Below are 18958 nucleotides of genomic sequence, written 5' to 3'. Positions count from 1 at the left end.
TCCAAGATTTATGCCCTCCATCACATTTTCTAACGCTGCCCAGTAGGCCATATTGGAGTCTTTGCTGGGCCTTGACCCTATCTGTTTTTGTATTTTTACTATTATTTAAAGTCTTACCAGATCTCTGTAGTAGGTTGAGCTGGAGCACTGCTGAGTGACACCCATACAGAAGCAGGACAGGCAGCCATCTTTGTTTTCTTGGCTCAGATGGAAGGCCCCAGTCTTACAGGTGGAGCAATACTGGCCTTCAACGTTCATCTACACCAGCATCAGAGGAAAAAGATACAAGCAGCCCATGCTATAATATTCAGAAGGTGAAAATACCTAAGGAATTAATGCAAACATGAAGTGACGGTGTCTGATCACCTTGCAGTTGCACACACCACTATTGCAGCTTTCATGCCCTCTTTGGTCACAGTTATAGCACTCTGTCACACGGCAGAAAGGTAGAAGATTACAGTAAGTTCTGTATTGAATAGTATCTTTGCAACTTGTATTTTCCTTATAAAAATAAGGCACAGATTTGTTATTTTTCTAGATCAAAATACTGAATTTACCATCACGTCCATTGCCAACTTTACAGCTCTGTCCAAGCATTGGATTACCAGTGTATCCTGGAGCACATCTGAAATAAAAATAGATAGTTAAAGTAAATATTTCCAGTCAAGAAGGATGCAAAAAGTATTAACCTGAAGAACAATGGGGCAGGAAGCTGGGAAGCCTGCTAGAAGAGATACATTTGATGAATAATGTCCTTTAAGGCATCTTCTTGACCCAAACCAGACCTCAGCAAGAAACAAAGGACTGAGTGACTCAGACAAGAAACACATGTACCATTCTGTTACTCCATTCAGCAAGTATACGCATCTACACAGACAGCTAGCATTACATCAACATGAACCAAATCACCCAGCTTTTCCGCTGTATACTAACAGGTTTTAAACACTGCCTGCACTGGAGATGGATGAAGCACAGCCTCTGATAAAACTTTCAACATGTCTCAGATGTTGATCCCATCTCTCACAGGAGTGTTGTACAGCTGAAAATGAGAAATCTCTTTTTCAAATGAACAGAAACACTACAATTTATAGAAAACCAGAAAAAAATGATCAAGATGAAAACAATTATTAATCTAAACTCATGTGACAACAAAGAAAGCAGAGGTAGGAATAGTAGCTACTAGGAATAGATAAAAGAGAAGATGCTAAGGCAGAAGAAAGTGATCATTTTTGATAGTGCGACAAAGAAAAGCAAAGCACCATCAGCTCAAGCATACATTGGCACTGTCACCCAGCTCATCCAAACCCGATTTGTGCAGGGACGACTGCTGTCAGTCTTACCTCACCTATCCTCTGGCAGGTCCATAGGTCAACAGCCAAGAAAGCAGACTTCCATGCTATAAACTTGTTTTCAGAAACACTATTCAAACTGTCTACTGGGACTTCAAGAACTTTCCAAAAGGAGTTAACTTAATCTTGTTTTACAGACATCATAATAACAAAAATCAACATACAGTACATCGAAATTGTCATACTGAAAGAACATCATATGGAAATTATAAAAATATAAAACGCAAAGCACAATCTCCAAAAGCAGAAAGCAACACTCATTTTTTTACATGACAATATTAAAATTTTGCCCTTGGATTCTTTTTTTTTATGTCCAAAGCCTTGGACTGCAGAGGAACATTTAGGGGTCAAATTTGAGGTAGCATGCCCATAATGAAGTGAACAAAGTACACATATGAAAGGTTCACATGCTAAGCAATCTCTTCATAGCGGAATTGTGTGCAATAGTTCTGACAGTACTTTGCCACATAATACACTTAAAAATATGTAAGCATCTGCATTAAAGACTAAAGGAATAATACACTAAAGGTATCAAATGCAGGACTTGTTGGTTACTGTTTGCAAAAAAACCAAAAAGAACAAAGCAAAAACAAAGCATTGTCCCTTTAAAATCGGCCCCTCTTTATGACTCGACAAGTAAGAGGGAGAGGAATTTTGCTTCAAGCTGTCCCCTGTGGTCTCTGCTCTGTGTGAGCAGCACAGCTCAGCCGTCAAACACACACAGAGAGCAGAGGACAGAACATTTTTAAAGATATCCACTGTGACTAACCTGCAATTTGTTTTTGGTTTGGGATAAAAGTTGCAGCTTAGAAATGTAGCAAACACAGCAGAATAAGAGGGGAGAGAAGAAATGACAAAAAATGGTTGGGTTTCTGCAGAGGAAAACATCCCCCCCAAACACTTTTGTATTAGTCTATACTGTAAACGCATAGTATACCTTTAATAAATTAAAAGTCACTGTAAAATACTGTAAGTACTGTAATATTTGTGCCTTCATTATATTCCATTGATATGATTGTAGTATATATAAATAGGACCAAGATCAGAGAAATAAAAAAAAAATAACTGAAAAAAAATTATACAACAACAACATATTTTCTAGTCATCAGGGATAATTTTGATGGGAATGGCCAGCTTTCCCAAGACAATATGTAGAGAACCTTCTTGATTCCTGCTCTGCTTAGCAGATTTAGAATCTCCATTTAGAAGCCTCAGCAGGTCCAAAACTCCAGATTCAAAATATTTTTTCTTTTTATGTTGGTGTTTTTTAGTGTTTTTCTTCCTAGCAACAGCCTTGGATTTAGTGGGACTTGATGTCCTTTTTATCGTTATGTTCGACTTCTTCTTTGGAGAGGTAGCGTTGATTTGAGCAAGAGTTGTCCTTCTTACTGTTGTTTTAGGTTTCTTGGCTGTAGTAGCCTTAACAGTCTTTGTGGCTGTCACTGTGACCTTGGTTGAATTTTTCGTTTTGTGAGAGGGCAACTTATGAGCAAACTTGTGCTCAGTCTTTTTCTTATCTGGGTTAGAGCTACCTTTGTGAGGCTTTGGCAATTTCTTTGAATCATCTTCTGAAGTTTTCACACTCTCCGGAGCCTTCTTTGTTGCATCTGCTATCACTGTCTTTTTACGGCCATTGTTTATGTTAAGTAGAGCTGGATCCTTTTTATTGGCCCGATCAGACTGTTTTTGCAGCTGAGGGATTTTAGCAGGCTTTGAGTTGTGAGGTGGTGGGTCCACTTGAAATTTTGTGATTGTTGCCTCTTCTTTAACTTCCTTTAGTTTTGTTTGCCTTGGCTGTGAATTATGTTTTGGTGTCACAGCAGCCCTCCTGCCCTCCGGCTTTTTTGTTTGAGGTTTACTTTGGCTGGTCTTCAACCTGACTGTTGATCTTGCTGAAGACTGATTTTTGAATGACCTATTGACTGATTGGAGGTTTGTTGTGTTTTTCACTGATTGGACTTTTTTATCTGTCTTAGGAGCAGATTTGTGTTTGTTTGAGAGGAGACCTGGAGTCGGTATGCTTTTGGGAACAGTGGCTTTACTAGTGAGAGACATTTTAGTAGGTATAACTCTGACCTGAGGCTGAGGTGTTGAGTGCAATGGGACCGCAATGACAGTTGTGAGTGAAGGCAGAACCCTTTTTTCTTGGAGTGAACGGGAAATGTGTCTTGTACGTTTCATCTTGTTCATCTCCTGAGCCAGGGCTGTGAAACCATCTATTAGGATCTCTAACCGCCCCTCTAGTCTGCTCAGACGAGCCTCCATTTCTGTGTAGCTCTTTTCCAGCTCGCTAACTTTCTTGTTCTTCTCTGAGGCTGTCTGCAGACTGATAACGTCTTTCAGCTGGGAGCTGAGAAGACTCTGCTGTTTCTCCATACTATGAATGCTGTCCTTCATATCAAGCGTGTTGCTTTCCAGCATGGTCAGTCGTCGGTTAAAGGAGTTCAGGTGAAGCCGGAGAAGTTGCTGGAAGCTTGACTGTCTGCGCTCTGGGCTTGGAGTGAAGCGTGGTGGGAGTCTGGACACTAACTTTTTGGGGGTGACTGAAACAACGCCCACCCCAATTATTTTTGTTGATTGAGTTCTGTGATGCTGTGATGCAGTAGACAATAAAGCCCTAGTAGGGATAATAGTAGTAACAGGCCTAGGATTTTCACTGTCATCATCTCCACTGCCGTTTAGTTCTAATTCTTTATCCCAGTTGAAATTGAATATTGTTTCAGATCCACATCCCATAGGCAGGGAGCCCTCTGTGTGCTTCTCCAGGAATGGGTCCCCACAACTGTCTGCAGATGGCATCTCTTCTCTTAATATCAAAATAGCAAAATCAGGCAGGGATACAGGCAGGGACTTCATATCATAGTAAATGACAAGATGCGCTGTGTACCCAAGTCACCTTTTCATCTTTGCCATTGGGGTGGCAAAGATTCATTAGCCAGACAGTCCACATAAATGCCACATCTACATTTATGACCAAAACAACTGATCTGTGCAGAAATCACATTAGCCAGCACCTACAATGTGTTTCTATCAGCCAAGCAAAAAGGTGAAGCAGAAGGCAACCTTTGAAAAAGGCTTCTGGAGATAATGTAAAAGGAGAAGAAAGCAAAAGTAAGATATACAGAGGGAAAAAAGTCTATTTCCAAACTGTTAGTTCTCCTTCAGCATATTTCTTTTCTATAAAAAAAAAAAATCTAATCTGACTGATGGCATCCTCGTTACCAACGAAGGGAACTTAGCCAACAACAAAGACACAGCATTGTGCCACAGGAGAAATAACCTTAGTGGTCTGTGTCGCATGTGGGACGAAGAAAACTACTAGTAGCAGCAGAAATAACTTCACAATCTGCAAATCAAAACACCCACAATACAACACTGAGAACCACCAGCAGCTCTGTGAGGACACAGTACAAAACCTTAAAGATATATTAGAGATCCCATCCCTCCTTTGATATACTTCAGCTACAAAAACCATGAAAAAAAGGGAAATTTGAACCACAGACATGCTTATATCCCTCTCCTGTGAATGAAATCAGTCTGTGCTACTGCCAGCCCCTGGAAACCTTTCTGCCGGCCAGCCAGGTAACCCCAAACACTGAGCAGTGCTTAGACAACCCTGAGAGGAAGACAAAGAGAAAAATAGAGAGATGAGAAATAGAAGAGGAGCAACGTACCTTTCACAGCGTCGGCCAGTGAATCCAAGAGGACAGTTGTCACAGGTCGGCTGGCCGTCAGAATCCAGATAGCAGGTCGTGGAGAATCTGTTTGAAAAAACAGAGATGACGATTGAGAATGATCCTGCCCTGCACACAGTTTACTTTAGCATGAAAAAGAACAAAAAAGTAAACTGAAAATGATTTCTGGCATAAACTTACTGGTTATTAGAAGAGATTCCAGGGCAGGAGCAGGGCTTACAGGCCTGAGCACCACCCGTGACAGGGTCTCCATAGAAACCATTTTGACAGCGCTCACATCTTGAGCCAGCAGTGTTATGGAGACATTGCTTTAGGTCAGGAAACACATAAAAAAGGGGTGTGATCCATGGAACAGTTGAAGATATGGCACTTAGGTAGCCACATGTTGGGATTTGCCAAGAAATAATTTGCACATTCCGTGTCAGAGATCAAAGACGGCTCAGCACTGACAAAGGCTACAGAGAGGGGAAGAGTAGCACAGAACCTACCAGACACCTGCCGGTCTCCGGGTCACAGCTGCTGGCGTGACCGTTACAATCACACCTCCCACATGTGCCCAGGTAAAGCCCAGAGGTAGTCCGCGTATACCCTTCGTCACATTCCTGCAGAATGGAAAAAAATGGAAAAGCACCTCAGGTGAGAGACAAGTGATGACAAACAGGAAAATGTCTTTGTTCCACTGCCGGAGCGAGACAGACTGCAATTATCGCCAAGCAGTATTATGGAAAAAATTAAGAGACTTTATTTCTAGCAAGCTTAGACACATCTGTGGTGCCTTTGCTTTCTTTCCTTTGTCAGAATAACTTCAGTAAAATCGAAGGTTGCAAAGTTGCTCGTACCAATTCAAAACAGCAGTTTGAATTATCAGAAGATGGAGTTTGCAGTTTCACATAGAACGGACTACAGAAGCTTGAAGCTAAGCTAGCCTCAGATGAACAACCATCAATGTTTAACATCCTGTTATTCTTGCTTTGATACATTAAACTGATTTAACTGGCAGCTGTAGTTCACTTGAGGGAAAATATTTCCTGTGCAAAACTACATGTATAAATAATTATTGATTTATTTATAAAGAGACATTAGTGCAGATTTTTTTCATTTTCCATTACTTTAAAAACTCCAAAGCAAAAATGCCTCTTTCTGTACAACTAATAACAATGAATAGAATCATAAATCAATAATCATTAGTTGCAGCTATTAAGTTTTTGTCATCTCATCTAGAATAATCTAGACTACTCTCCTCATGTGTACCTGGCAAGATGGTCCTCTGTATCCTTGAGGGCAGGCGCACTCTTCCACCTCCAGAGCACGTTCATACCCAGTTGAGTGAGGAACAGCAATGTCCATCTGGATATCTGAGACACTAAATCACGCATAAAAAAGACATGTGAAGCAGTGTGATCCTCTCGGATTAATATGTGATTTGTGAAACTTTTCCACACTCTTTGAGGAACCTCCCAGCATACCTGCTCTCAGCCAAATTGTCGGCATAGCTGGCTCTGATCATGAAGACAGCAACGTCTGCCAGCGCCATCAGTAGGTGCTCACGAGTACACGGCTGTCCGTCAGCACGACGCCATTCAGACTGTCAGCCAGAGAAAAACAATTAAGCGAAAGTGAAATGTTGATGAGGATTTAGGTTTAGCTAAACTCCCAAAAAACACTGAAACACACCTCTCGGAAGGTCACAGTGACAATTTGTGGGAGACGTGGGAGCGGTCTGGTTTGAGCGTAGTGTTCCAGGAAGATTCCATTGCCTTGGAGAACCACATCTGGCTGACCATCAATCACAAGAGAGCGCTGAAATGGTTCAAAGCTCACTGTGTAGCGAAGCTCTCCGCCATAAGCTGTCACCTGGTAGCAACATGTTGAAAACAAATGCTCATTCGAATCAAATTAGTTTTATTCGTGTAGTGCCAAATCATAACATAGGTCATCTAAGAGCACTTTACATAGTAATATCAAGACATTACAATACAGAGGCAGCACGGTGGCACGGTGGTTAGCACCGTTGCCGCACAGCAAGAAGGTCCTGAGTTCAAATTCCAACATCAGGCCGGGGTCTTTCTGTGTGGAGTTTGCATGTTCTCCCCGTGTTCGCGTGGGTTCTCTCCGGGTACTCCGGCTTCCTCCCACCGTCCAAAGACATGCAGCTTGTGGGGATAGGTTAATTGGATAATCCAAATTGTCACTAGGTGTGAATGTGTGAATGAATGTGAGTGCAAATGGTTGTCTATCCCTGTGTGTTAGCCCTGTGACAGACTGGCGACCTGTCCAGGGTGTACCCCGCCTCTCGCCCTATGACAGCTGGGATAGGCTCCAGCGCCCCCCTGAAAAGGATAAGCGGAAGCGAATGGATGGATGGACAATACAGAGAGAAGCACAAATTTCCTTTGAGCAAGTGTTTGGAGACAGCTGAAAGACATCATCAGTTTTAAACAGAAAGAAACTCCCAGCAGAAACAGATTAATGAAGTATGGCCATCTGCTTTGAAAAGGTGAGCATTTCAACAAACTGAATAGTGGAAAGGTATTTAACCCCTCCGATACTGTGAGGGGAGTCACAAGACATCCTTGACTGGCTTTGACTCGAAGGTCCAAAAGAGCCTCAATGCATGGATAAAGGCAGCCTTCTTACTTGACAACATAGAAATCAGAAAACAGAAATCACCTTAAACATGCATGATTTTTTCCTTGTTCCCTGCCTGCTACTCACTTGGTTGTTGTTTTGTTAGTTTTCCTCACCTTATCTCCCCTGAAGTTCTCAGGCAGGACCCAGTAGTAGATGTCATTAGGGAGACTCGAGAAGAAACGGTAGACAACTTCAGAGGAGCCCCTTTGTGAGATACCTTCAGTGATGGTATTAGTGTTGGCACTATTGGAGAGGGAGAAGAGTTGCCCGTTTACGCCGCCCCGCACCTGAGAGATGCAGAAACAAGTCTGACTGAAGCGTTTGCACATTGCTTATAACTAGAAACAATCTAGAACCTGAAAAGATTTGCTGATACAGCATTAGTGAGCAAACACTGAGTGACATCATGGTGCCAAATATATGTGCTCCTTCTTTTTCCATTCAGAGCTTGGCAGCCCACCTGTTCTCTATTCCAAGTGGAGCTGGAACACTGTTTGGTGACGCCCATACAGAAACACTGTAGACAGCCTTCAGCGTTGGACCCTGATAGGTGGAAGAACCCAGGCTTGCACTCGTCACACAGAGCGCCTGCCACATTGTTCTGCAACGTAGGCAAAGAAGCAAATAAACAAACACAGTCACATATGTGGCCCATGTGCCTGTCAAGCCCTTCAATCCTTTGATAAAAAATGGCAGCAGAAAAACTCAGCCTTGCAGATTTATAACAACTGACGATTTAAATGTTTACCATACTGCAGCCATACCTTACAGCTGCATGGCCCGCTGCTGGAGCTGACAATTCCTCTCTCATCACACTTGGTAGATGGGTTTGCTGCAGGGACAGAGCAGTGGAAAGATCACATATGGAGAAGAAAGTCCACCTGGGAGGGTTCCAGCCACCCTGCACACCTAAGCCATGACCACACACTACAATCTACTGTAACCCCAGGAGGGAAAAACTGATGGGAATCATTGCACAAGATTTAGATCTTCTTGTGATCATATGGCTGGATAACTGACTAGTTCAACAAGCCAAACAATAATGTAAAGGTATTTGGATTTCTTTAATGTAAGTGTACTCACAGACAGGGACACATTTTCCATTAGGCAGAAGAGGGTTACCCTGATAACCAGGAGCACACCTGGAAAAAAAAACAGACAGAGATATAGTAGATATCAAAGTGTAGTTAATTTTAATTTTAAATACATTTGGCATATTTGAGAAACCACCTGTATAATATTGCACCATACAATACAACAGTCATTGTCGCAAACAGCCCCAAGTGAGTCGTACAGCTTAATTCATATCCGTACAGGTTCTTAATTACGCTCAGCGATAAGGTACAGGTAATGATATACGTTTCCTCACTTTTCACAGCGTCTTCCTGTATAGCCGGGCCTGCATGCGTCACATGTTGGCTGTTGGTCAATGTTCAGGAAGCAGGTGTCAGAGAACCTACAAGGTCCGCAGAAAGAATAATGAATCAAAATCTAGGAGCTGCAGTTTAATGAGTAGCATGTGAAATGCATAAAACAGTTGTTAGATTTGTATTGTTGATTGTCATTTATGCTTAGAAATATTTACTTATATATGCTTAGAGTTTTGTAATTAGTTGTAGATTGGTAGAGGTTTTGATCCTTGATAGTCTGCAAACTTTGTGTGTATTAGACAGCACTTTGAGAGCTACTGGGGTCAAGCGAAGGAACGGCGCTCTGTCTGGTTCTCTCCCGTGCACGAGTACCATGAAGAACTTTGCCTATTTGTGTCTTGCTTAGCAGTGTAATTATATTGTCTTAACGTTCCAGCGAATAGGTTTATGCTACAAACCTAACATTAATTGGTCCTTCGATGCCGGCTCCCTGGGATCGCATTCACCGAGGGGGGGGAGGCACGCTGAAAGACTGACGTCAGCCAGGAAGTTCCTGTGGATTCGCTGTCTGTCTTTCTCCTCGATGAATGGCGATCGGCGGGATTCGGGCTGATATTACACTCTAAGCAACGCCAAGTAAGTTTAAAGAGGCCGACTCTATAACCGTGTCGTTGTGCAGTCTCCGCCACTGTGTGAGGCGTTGAGAAGAGCCCGACTCTATAACCGTGTGGTTGTGCAGTCTCCGCCATTTTGTGAGGCGTTGAGAAGTTCGCTGCTTTGTGGAGCGATAACTGGGTTAGTGTCCCGAAAAAGAAGTTTTGGTTAAATCGCCCAAGGGTCCCAAGCGTCCGGTGAGTGTCCGGTTTTGAAATCGCCCTGGGTGTGTGTCCCGAGCGTCCCTTCATTGGGTTTTGTCGCGCGAGTGGGTGAGCGTCCCACAACTGGGTCAGGGTCCCGAGCGGTCCGGTGTGAGTCCGGAGTAGGCCTATTTTGTGTTGTTGTCATTGTTGTCGTCGTCGTTTTTGTTGTTGTTGTTGAGTGAGTGTGTGCGGAGCAGAACATGTGGTCTGTGACACCGACTGTTGTTGTTATCATGGGTTTCTAAGCAACCAAGAGTGAGTTGGAGGGAGACAGACGTTTGTGCTGGACTTTGCTCCTGGCAGCTGACACAAAATGTTTATTCTTTAGCTTGCCCTGATCGACAACAGCCTGTGTGCCAGACCATAGACGTAATTGAGGTGGATAGTTGTTAAAAGTACTCTACATTAAGCTTGTGGTTGCTTAAATTCAGTACAATGACATGTGAGGTGAAGTGATATAGGTAAATATTTAAACTAATGAAGTGCATAGAGGCACTTGACCTGTGTGAAAGACTGTCATCTTGTTATGAGCCATTGTTGAGATATGGAGCACACCTGTGAAAACAACTCATATGCTGAACCCTGTATGAAACATCTAAAAGTACATGATGGAGAAGCTGAATTGAATATGAAAGTGTAAGACTTTGCCGCTGTGGGCAGAGCAACTACTGTGTGATGTTGCGTTGCAGTTTTTTTTTTCTGAGCTGATGAGCAAACTACACATTATCAGATCGAGAGCTGTCTAAGAACTACTCTAAGAGAGGGAAACAGCACTATGTTAACTGTGATAACTGGAGTGTGCAGCGTTTCCATGAGCAGTTTTCCTGAATCTTGACTCTTGTGTGTAGAGTGTTCATAACATCAGCATCATGTTTTTGTTTATTTGTTTTGTTGGATTAAAAATAATTAAATAAACTGGTGATCATGCTTATGGATCACCATGGCACATATCTCCAGCCATATGGTTTATTTATGCAGATGAAAAAGTGAGTGTGAATGTGTCTGACATCACAGTGTTTTTGTGCGCTGTGTAAAAGTAATTGCCTCTGATTGTGAGTGAGAGCGGTGATTCTGCAGGTCACCAGCTATTGTAACGAAAAAAAAAAAGAAAAAATAGAGTGAAAAAGAAAAATCATAGGAAAAAGGTTTTGTGTTGATCAGCCAAAAACAACTACAATTTCATTTTCTGCTTTTAAGAAAAGACTGTTCACAAAAACACAGAGAGAGAGAGAGAGAGAGAGAGAGATGTGTGTTGATTAAGCAGTGATGATAATAATGAAATGTCTTAGTTTGTCACTTTCAGGTGAAAAGCAGACCTGTATCAATTTTCCACATGCAGCGGTCGGAAGAAAGTTATAGTTTAACATCATTGGAAACATGCAGGCCAAGTTTCTGGCTGACTTATTTACAGTGCCATGTGTTTCTCAACCTCACAAGCGAGCTCACTCCTCCCTGAAGATAAGGAATGCAGCTCCAAAGCAATAACATGATAAAGAGACAGCAGCAAGTCCTGAGCACAAAAAGTCCCAGCAAAGCAGCAGCAATGTGGATAAACAGCAGCAGAAGAAGAAAGCAAACCCATCTTCCTGTCTGATTGGTTGAATTTCACGGAGGGGCGAGCAAGATGGCAGCGTGAAGAGGAGTTTTTGTTTGAGTTCTCAGCACGAGACACTTATTTGACGTCTTTCTGGCCTTCGGGACTTTTTTGGAGATCAGCGCGCTAAACTTGCTGGATCTGAGGCCAGGGTCTGCGGCGGCAGCATGTTGAAATGCTCAAAAAGGACTGAGTGACTCGGGCAAGCCACATGCGGCTAGCGACATGAAAGAAATGGACCCTTCATGATGCGTTCAACGTGCCAGCGCTGTGGTGGGAAAGGCTCCATCATAAACACGCCCTGCGCCCTGCGCCGAGGTTCAGGCCAAGAAGAAGAAGACGATGACTTCCAAGCCCAAGAAGGTCAGCCTCAGTGTGGGCGAGCTGATTGTGAAAGCCGTGGCCGCTTCCAAGGAGCGCAACGGCCTGTCCGTGGCCGCCCTCAAGAAGGCTCTGGCTGCCGGAGGCTACGATGTGGACAAGAACAAGGCCCGTGTCAAGACCGCCATCAAGAGTCTGGTGGCGAAGGGCACTCTGGTGCAGACCAAGGGCACCGGGGCCTCCGGATCCTTCAAGATGAACAGGGTTACTGAGACCAAAGCTAAGACGCCCGCCGCGGCCAAAGCCAAGAAACCGGCAGCAGCTGCTAAGAAGTCGCCCAGGAAGGCAGCAGCAGCAGCACTTCAGCCACTAGCACGAAGTCAACCGCATCAGAGGACAATAGTGAGAGTGGCTGTGACTTCACTGTGCATGTGAAGAAAACGTTTGAGGAGAACTGAACAGTTGGAGTTTGACATTTGCCACCTGTGGAGTAAAATGGCAAGAAGAGACAGTGGGACACAGGACAAAGCTGAAGGAGAACTGCCGGCTGTTGGACTGTTGAAGTGGGAGAGGACAACAGAGTGAGAAGACTAGGTGAGAACACATAGGAATTATTTAATGTGGGAAATCAAAATTTGGGTTAGCAAACCTGGGGAAAAGAAAACTGACTGCTTAAGTTGGAAAATTGAGACGAAGTCTGAAACATTGCGAAAATAGAAACATATACAAAATCACACACACACAAGCAGAACATGCATTAACCCTACTAACAATTCCAAACACAAAATGACTCATGAAGACTCATAGCACATTAGTTAAGAAATGATTAAATAATAGCAGAGAAGTGTGTAGGAAAGGCAGCTTTAAGAACATGCTCTGCTGGAGATGCAGCTCCACAGACATGCATTAGACCTGCCTAATAACACAAACACATGTAATGAAAATTAGCTTGTTATCTTTCATCAGTGTTACAATAGTGTCAATTTAGCAGACACTTGTTATCAAATGCTGAATTTATCCTAAAGAAAAAAAAAAATTGACTCTCCAAGTTGCAGGACAACAATTTAACTTTTGTGAGAAAAAAGATCCTGGTTTGACCAACCAGTGATCAGACAATAAATTTAGTTGTTAAAATGGTAAATTGGGAGAAGCTTCCTGCTTGATTGAGGCAGCACATGTAATTTACTGTATGAGGGAAATTGTCTTTTGTGATACTATTTTGAACATGCTTTTCTGTCGTCCTGTCAACTTAGTGGGTTAATAGCTGATATGCAAATTAGTTGATTGGTTTTAGATTAATGAAAGGTGACTGAATTCTAGTACGAGTGAATGAGATGTGTTGGAGTTGTTGTGTGTTGAGTAGAGACTCTAAAACACTGAGTTTCCTGCTTTGATGTGCGAGTGAATCCTGTATTTAGATACACAACTCTGAATACGTCAGAACAGACTGTTTTGTGAAGTGCATGACAGCATGTCACATGTTTTATGATGAAGGGAAAAGGAAAATTGAATAAAATAGATCTGTGGCCTAAATGAGTGAAGAGCACAGACCTGGTAATTAAACTCATAGCTAATAAGACATTAGGATTATGTTGTGTGTTGTGCAGCTGATGGTTGATTTGGAGTGAATCTAGCTGATGATTTTTCTTTTGTTGTGAAGTTGAGCCTGCCGATTAGTATGATGGTATGATAAACCATGCTAATGGTATGATTTACCCTCCTGAGATGAGGAGCTTGTGTCATGACTTAACAAGGCCTTTTTATTTTGATACTTTCACAGTGCACTGAAAGTTTTGTTTGATAATCCCAGTTCTTTAAGCAGATCTGCACGTCGGGAATTAAAAGCGCTACACGTCGTCGAGAAAATTGTGCCAAGTGAGTTCTCCACATTTAAATGGACTCTGGAGAAAGCCACTTATTTGGGACAATTATTAAATGACAGTCCCAGTCCAAAAGGATTCAGCGATGTAATCCAAACTAAAGTTCTTCTTTTTCTTTTTGAAATGACATCATTTTGCTGAGAGTGGAAACTAAATGCGACGATAGGTTCCACTATCAGCAAAGAAAGAAAGAATGAATGCATGAATGAGTGAGTGAAAGGAAAACAAACTGACTGACTGGTAAAAGCTGACAAAAGCTGACAAGACTTTACTGATGTAACACGACTGTGTGAAGTTGACCCCCGCCTGGCAGGGGTGCAGATGAGTCTGTGTGTGCTTCCCTTTACAGGAGCAGAAAGATGACAGCAACACTCGAGGTTGCGTGATGATTTAACATTTTAAATGCCATTTTCTGTGTCTGTGAATTTACTATGTGTGCGTCATTCACTAGCTTGTGTGCTCACAGAGATATCTGTGACAAAGTATGCATACGCCTGCGCAAGCGCTAACATTTGCATTTTCGTTTTTACAGCATTATGGTTCTTCATGTGTTTGATCATGTGATTTATAGGAATACTGGCTAATGTTTCTCTACTACGAGATTTCTGGGTTTATGTGTGAAGAAAACTGTAGTTACAGGCATATGTTGATGGAGAAATTAATATAGTTTGAGACATACTGTGATGAGACCAGTGTTACTGTTTCCACAGCGAGTGTTAACTTAATGGTGTTTTATGGCACCTCTAGAATCCGTTGACCTGTGTCTGACCTCCGTCTGACCACAGTCAATGTGTATTGCTAATGTTAGTTTCTTTGAGAATGCTGTGGAAGATTCAGCTGAAACGGACAAGTGACATGAGTGAAACAAATAAGAGTTTACGTGTTTATGGAATAGTTTGTTGTGGGCTCTTTGCTGGCCACTTTGAGCCCATAATAATAATAAATAATATATGAGTGGAGTGACTTTGCTTAAGAGCAGTCACCGATTACATTGATGTTGCCTGAGTACATGGGATGATCCATGTCTGAGGCGACTTATGAAAATAGTTGTAGTTACTGATTTGAGAAAACCTGCACATGACACTTGTCTTGCTGATGTTGAATGCTTATTACTCTTATGATACAATTGTTTACAGGTATGAAGTTTGATTTCACTTCCAGATTTTGCTTTCCAGGCCGTGATGGTGTGTATGCAGGCTCCTGGGAGAGCCAGGTGTTAAGCAAACTTAATATGCAACACACGCTAACATCTTTTATTGCAGGGTTACGGAGCTACTCCAGAGGAGATGCCCTGATGTTGCCTGGGACATGATCTAGCTAATCTTTTTCTTTAAGACAGGGATCCGGGTTTGGTGAGTTGACGCATGGGAATGTCCATGCGTCAAGAGGTGGAGTCCAAGGATTAACATTAAACAATGTTTTTTATTATTGTTGCAGTGATTTGTGTGATTAGCCGTTTTATTTACAAATATTAAACCTATGCAAGTGGTGCATCCATGTTCAGATGAGGCTTTGATGGCCTATAAGTGAAGTTCACTGAACTAAAGAATGTGGTTTGATGATTGTTGACATGCTCTCCAAATAGAAGTTTTTCTTCTTAGCAAGGAAATACAGGAGAAATCTTCAGAGGCCCAGTGAGAAGCGTGAACCATTCCAGGCATAGCCGACAGCCAGGCAGTGGTTGAGGTCAAAGGTCAAGCTGGTTGGGGCCCATCATGAGATCAGACCTTGGAGCCACAGCAAGGACCATGAAACTGCCTGCAAAATAGAGGAGAGGATCGTCCACAAGATGGGAGCTGAGGCCAGGAGAGAGGCTTCAGGAGGATCAGAGATCATCTTCAGCACAGCAGACATCACACAGAGAGCTGTGCTACTGAGCTTCCAGGAGATTTTAAATAAAATGAAAGATTCAATATTGACGCTGAGGAAGACAACTAAGGTGTACGACGTGCTCTGCCTTAAACCTTCAGCAGCGTTGGAACATGAAAACTCGTGGGATGAGGGGAGCGTGCCAAGCTCCATCGACAGCGCAGAAGGAGTTCGGGGATGACATCATGATTCTATGAAAGCACAGGAACCAGAAGCTATGGTGGTGATGACAGCAGTTTCCTATGAACATCACCTAATGCTGTGCCACTGTACTGTGCATACGATGACACTCTGAAGGCTGCTGGGATCATAACAGCAGTAAGACAACTGAACCCTGCACCCTTTCCACAGAGGTGTTTCTCTGCAGAGCGTGGACAATTAAGGAGTCATAAATATCCCCCTCACAAGACGAAGGTCTGAAGTCAGGTGATGGGGGCTGGTAAGAGGCCATAAAACTAGAGTGCTGAGAGGTCTGCAGCTTGGAAATAGCTGAGACCCATGTTGACGAACAACAAAACCAACTGGTATGTTTGAATGTCTATTCTACATACATTTGGACTCTGGTCCTATGGACAGTGATGGAAACAACTGGAAGAGACATTCATGACGCCCTGCAGAGCTTAAACCACTCTGCAGAGAGACATGTGATGTGCACACCCGGAGGAAGCACCACCAAGCTGAGATGTTTTTGAAAATGTTACTTTTTTAGTTTCACTATTAAATTAACAATTTCTTTGGTTGCTCGTAAGATGTAGTTTGCCATGAGATGAGCTCAATGAATGGGGTAACTGCTAATACATTTATTAAACTGTGTACCTTTTCAGTAATTTAGGGTGATTTGACATATGCTGAGTATAAAAAGGTTTGCATTGAAACTGTCAGACATGAGGTATTCATACCTGGGAACTTTTTAAGCATAAAGGTCAAAAAGGGGGGAAATGTTAGATTTGTATTGTTGATTGTCATTTATGCTTAGAAATATTTACTTATATATGCTTAGAGTTTTGTAATTAGTTGTAGATTGGTAGAGGTTTTGATCCTTGATAGTCTGCAAACTTTGTGTGTATTAGACAGCACTTTGAGAGCTACTGGGGTCAAGCGAAGGAACGGCGCTCTGTCTGGTTCTCTCCCGTGCACGAGTACCATGAAGAAGTTTGCCTACTTGTGTCTTGCTTGCAGTGTAATTATATTGTCTTAACGTTCCAGCGAATAGGTTCAAGCTACAAACCTAACACAGTATTCTCGTATCTGAATGAGCTCAGTTTGAGTAGTGAGAAAGCTCAGTTTATTTACCAATGAAACCTTGTTTGAAGACTGTTTCCGCATGCATTAGTCTTCCATATTGTACTGTAGATGTGTTTGAGCATTTGTCTGTGACTTTACCGTCGTGATGTCTCAGTGTACGGGCAAGGGCAGGGCTTGCAGTCATCAGGGCGGCCTCGGCTTGGGTCGCCAAAGTAGCCAGAACGACACTTGTCACACTGAGGGCCCTCTGTGTTGTGCTGGCAGCTCTGTGGTTAGGAGAACACACAGTCAATTCACTCACACAGATGTCACTCAAAGTATATTTAACATTTTCGAGAATATTTTGGGTTTTTCTATTGTTGAGAATTCAATGAGAAGAGTGATACCATTGTTAATGACTCTACCAATAAACCTGGACCCAAGCATGCATGCAAGACTGGAATCATGGGGAAATGTGGGGTGTTTTTTATATCATAACTAGCAAGTTTGGGTTTTGCAGTGAATAATATGCTGGAACTGTTTCTTAGCCTTTTTGCTCCATTATGCATCCACCATGAAACCAACTTCTGACTATTTTCCTGTTTGAATCAAAAGGTGTTACTTGCATATGTGCTGGTAGTGAGGCTCTATAAGCCTTTAAAAAGGACTAAACAACCTATTTTGTCCTGCTTTTGTTTTTTAACCTGGGCTAAACAAATCATCCTCTAATGCAGACACAATTGTCTGACTCATTTTTTTTTTGTTTTGGGGTTTTTTACCAGACATTGTCCGCTGATTGGATCACAGGCAGTAGCATGTCCATTACAATTACAACCAGCACAGGTTCCCAGATACAAGCCACCAGGAACACGCTCGAAACCAGCAGAGCACATCTCACAAGACAGGCCTGTGTATCCAGGAGGACATCTGGGAAAGATTAAAATACAAATGATCAAGCATTGCTTTCATAATGAAACTATGATGAGGCAAATTACAACACTTTGCGGTAAATAGAAAACAGCTGACTGAAAAACAGACTTTTTGTTGTTCTTGTTGCATTAGACACAAAGGAGACTGAGATGAAACTATTATAAATAATCACCAAAGTATAAATATAAAATTAGCCCTTGCGATGAAATAATCCATTTATTACTGTATTGTGCTCTTTACACTACATGTGTACACACTGGAGAAACCCAACAGACTGGGCGTTTCCTCCTTCTCACTTAACGCACCTGCATTCTTCAACGTCCTTAGCATGACCCAAAACGCTGAACTCCACAGTCGTGGTATCCATGACAATGTCACTGAGTGCCACACTGACCATGTGGTTATCATAGTTGGTGCGGATGCTGATGCTTTCCAGGTTGGCCAAGGTCATCATCAGCTCATCTCGGGTCACAGAACGACCACTGGAGTGCTGCCAGTTGTCCTAAAAATGTAACAATTAGGTTAACTAACATAATGCATGTGGAAGTGCTTAATTCATCTTACTTTTGATCATTATTAGATTATTACTCCGTCATGACCTATAAAATCTTTCTACATTTTCAAAAACACATATAATCATTACATCATTACAAAGTTACCACAGGATTGTGCAGAATATGAACCAGAGCCCTTACTTCAGTGAATCTGATCTCCTTTTGGTTGACCACATTGGGAGGGGTGCCATTGCCTCTGCGGTACACAAGCCTGCGCCCATTTCCAACCAGCGTCACATCTGGCTTCTCCACAGACTCGGACAATCCGCGTGCTAGTGTGTACCGCACCTTAAACTTCAATGATCCTCCATAGGAATCGATCTAAAACAAATGGAATGATTAACACGAATAAGCGTGTCAATTAAAATGAGACTTGTGAATTATTTTCTCCTTACTTTATTGCCCAGGAACTGGCGAGGCAAGGTCCAGAAGGAGTCGAGGTTAAGGAAACGACGTGAGAGGTCGACAAGCTGGAACTCTTCCATCTCCGGGTTAATAAGGAGCTGAGTGGAGGAAAGAGGAGGAGTACCAGGCCTCGATGGGTAGGTAACGTTCACTCCTGGAATTGACAAGTTCAGATTTATTTTATGTTAGCTCTTAATGTTAGGAATAAAAGTTTGAAAGGTATTTCAGCTGACAGTTTATCTGTTCTGTCAGCTTAAACCATACGCATATGGATTA

At 42.4% G+C, this 18958-nt stretch overlaps 1 protein-coding gene and 1 pseudogene across 17 annotated transcripts in view; one reads left to right on the top strand and one right to left on the bottom strand.

The window, feature by feature from the left end:
• Positions 1-18958, bottom strand: part of hspg2 (heparan sulfate proteoglycan 2) — a 104257-nt gene that overhangs the window by 38339 nt on the left and 46960 nt on the right. For all 17 annotated transcript variants that reach the window (XM_085443452.1, XM_085443456.1, XM_085443458.1 and 14 more), the window contains 19 exons: positions 18673-18836; positions 18419-18598; positions 18029-18225; positions 17573-17720; positions 16953-17080; positions 9045-9131; positions 8759-8817; positions 8440-8507; positions 8136-8276; positions 7789-7962; positions 6719-6898; positions 6511-6629; positions 6296-6407; positions 5533-5646; positions 5225-5352; positions 5024-5110; positions 558-625; positions 367-428; positions 118-258 (listed from right to left, as the gene is read on the bottom strand). In XM_085443452.1, coding sequence (XP_085299578.1) covers positions 118-258; positions 367-428; positions 558-625; positions 5024-5110; positions 5225-5352; positions 5533-5646; positions 6296-6407; positions 6511-6629; positions 6719-6898; positions 7789-7962; positions 8136-8276; positions 8440-8507; positions 8759-8817; positions 9045-9131; positions 16953-17080; positions 17573-17720; positions 18029-18225; positions 18419-18598; positions 18673-18836 — 2357 coding nt within the window. The remainder of the gene's footprint in view (positions 1-117; positions 259-366; positions 429-557; positions 626-5023; positions 5111-5224; positions 5353-5532; positions 5647-6295; positions 6408-6510; positions 6630-6718; positions 6899-7788; positions 7963-8135; positions 8277-8439; positions 8508-8758; positions 8818-9044; positions 9132-16952; positions 17081-17572; positions 17721-18028; positions 18226-18418; positions 18599-18672; positions 18837-18958) is intronic.
• LOC146685083 (histone H1-like) lies at positions 11005-12510 on the top strand (annotated as a pseudogene).

The sequence above is a fragment of the Copadichromis virginalis genome, linkage group LG20 (genome assembly GCF_057382275.1).
Source record: "Copadichromis virginalis isolate Kocher_CV1m ecotype Utaka linkage group LG20, C_Virginalis_male_GT1.1, whole genome shotgun sequence".
NCBI classification, from domain to species: Eukaryota; Metazoa; Chordata; class Actinopteri; order Cichliformes; family Cichlidae; genus Copadichromis; species Copadichromis virginalis.
The sequence above is the reverse complement of the archived record's forward strand: the minus strand, read 5'-3'. Positions and strand labels throughout refer to the sequence as shown.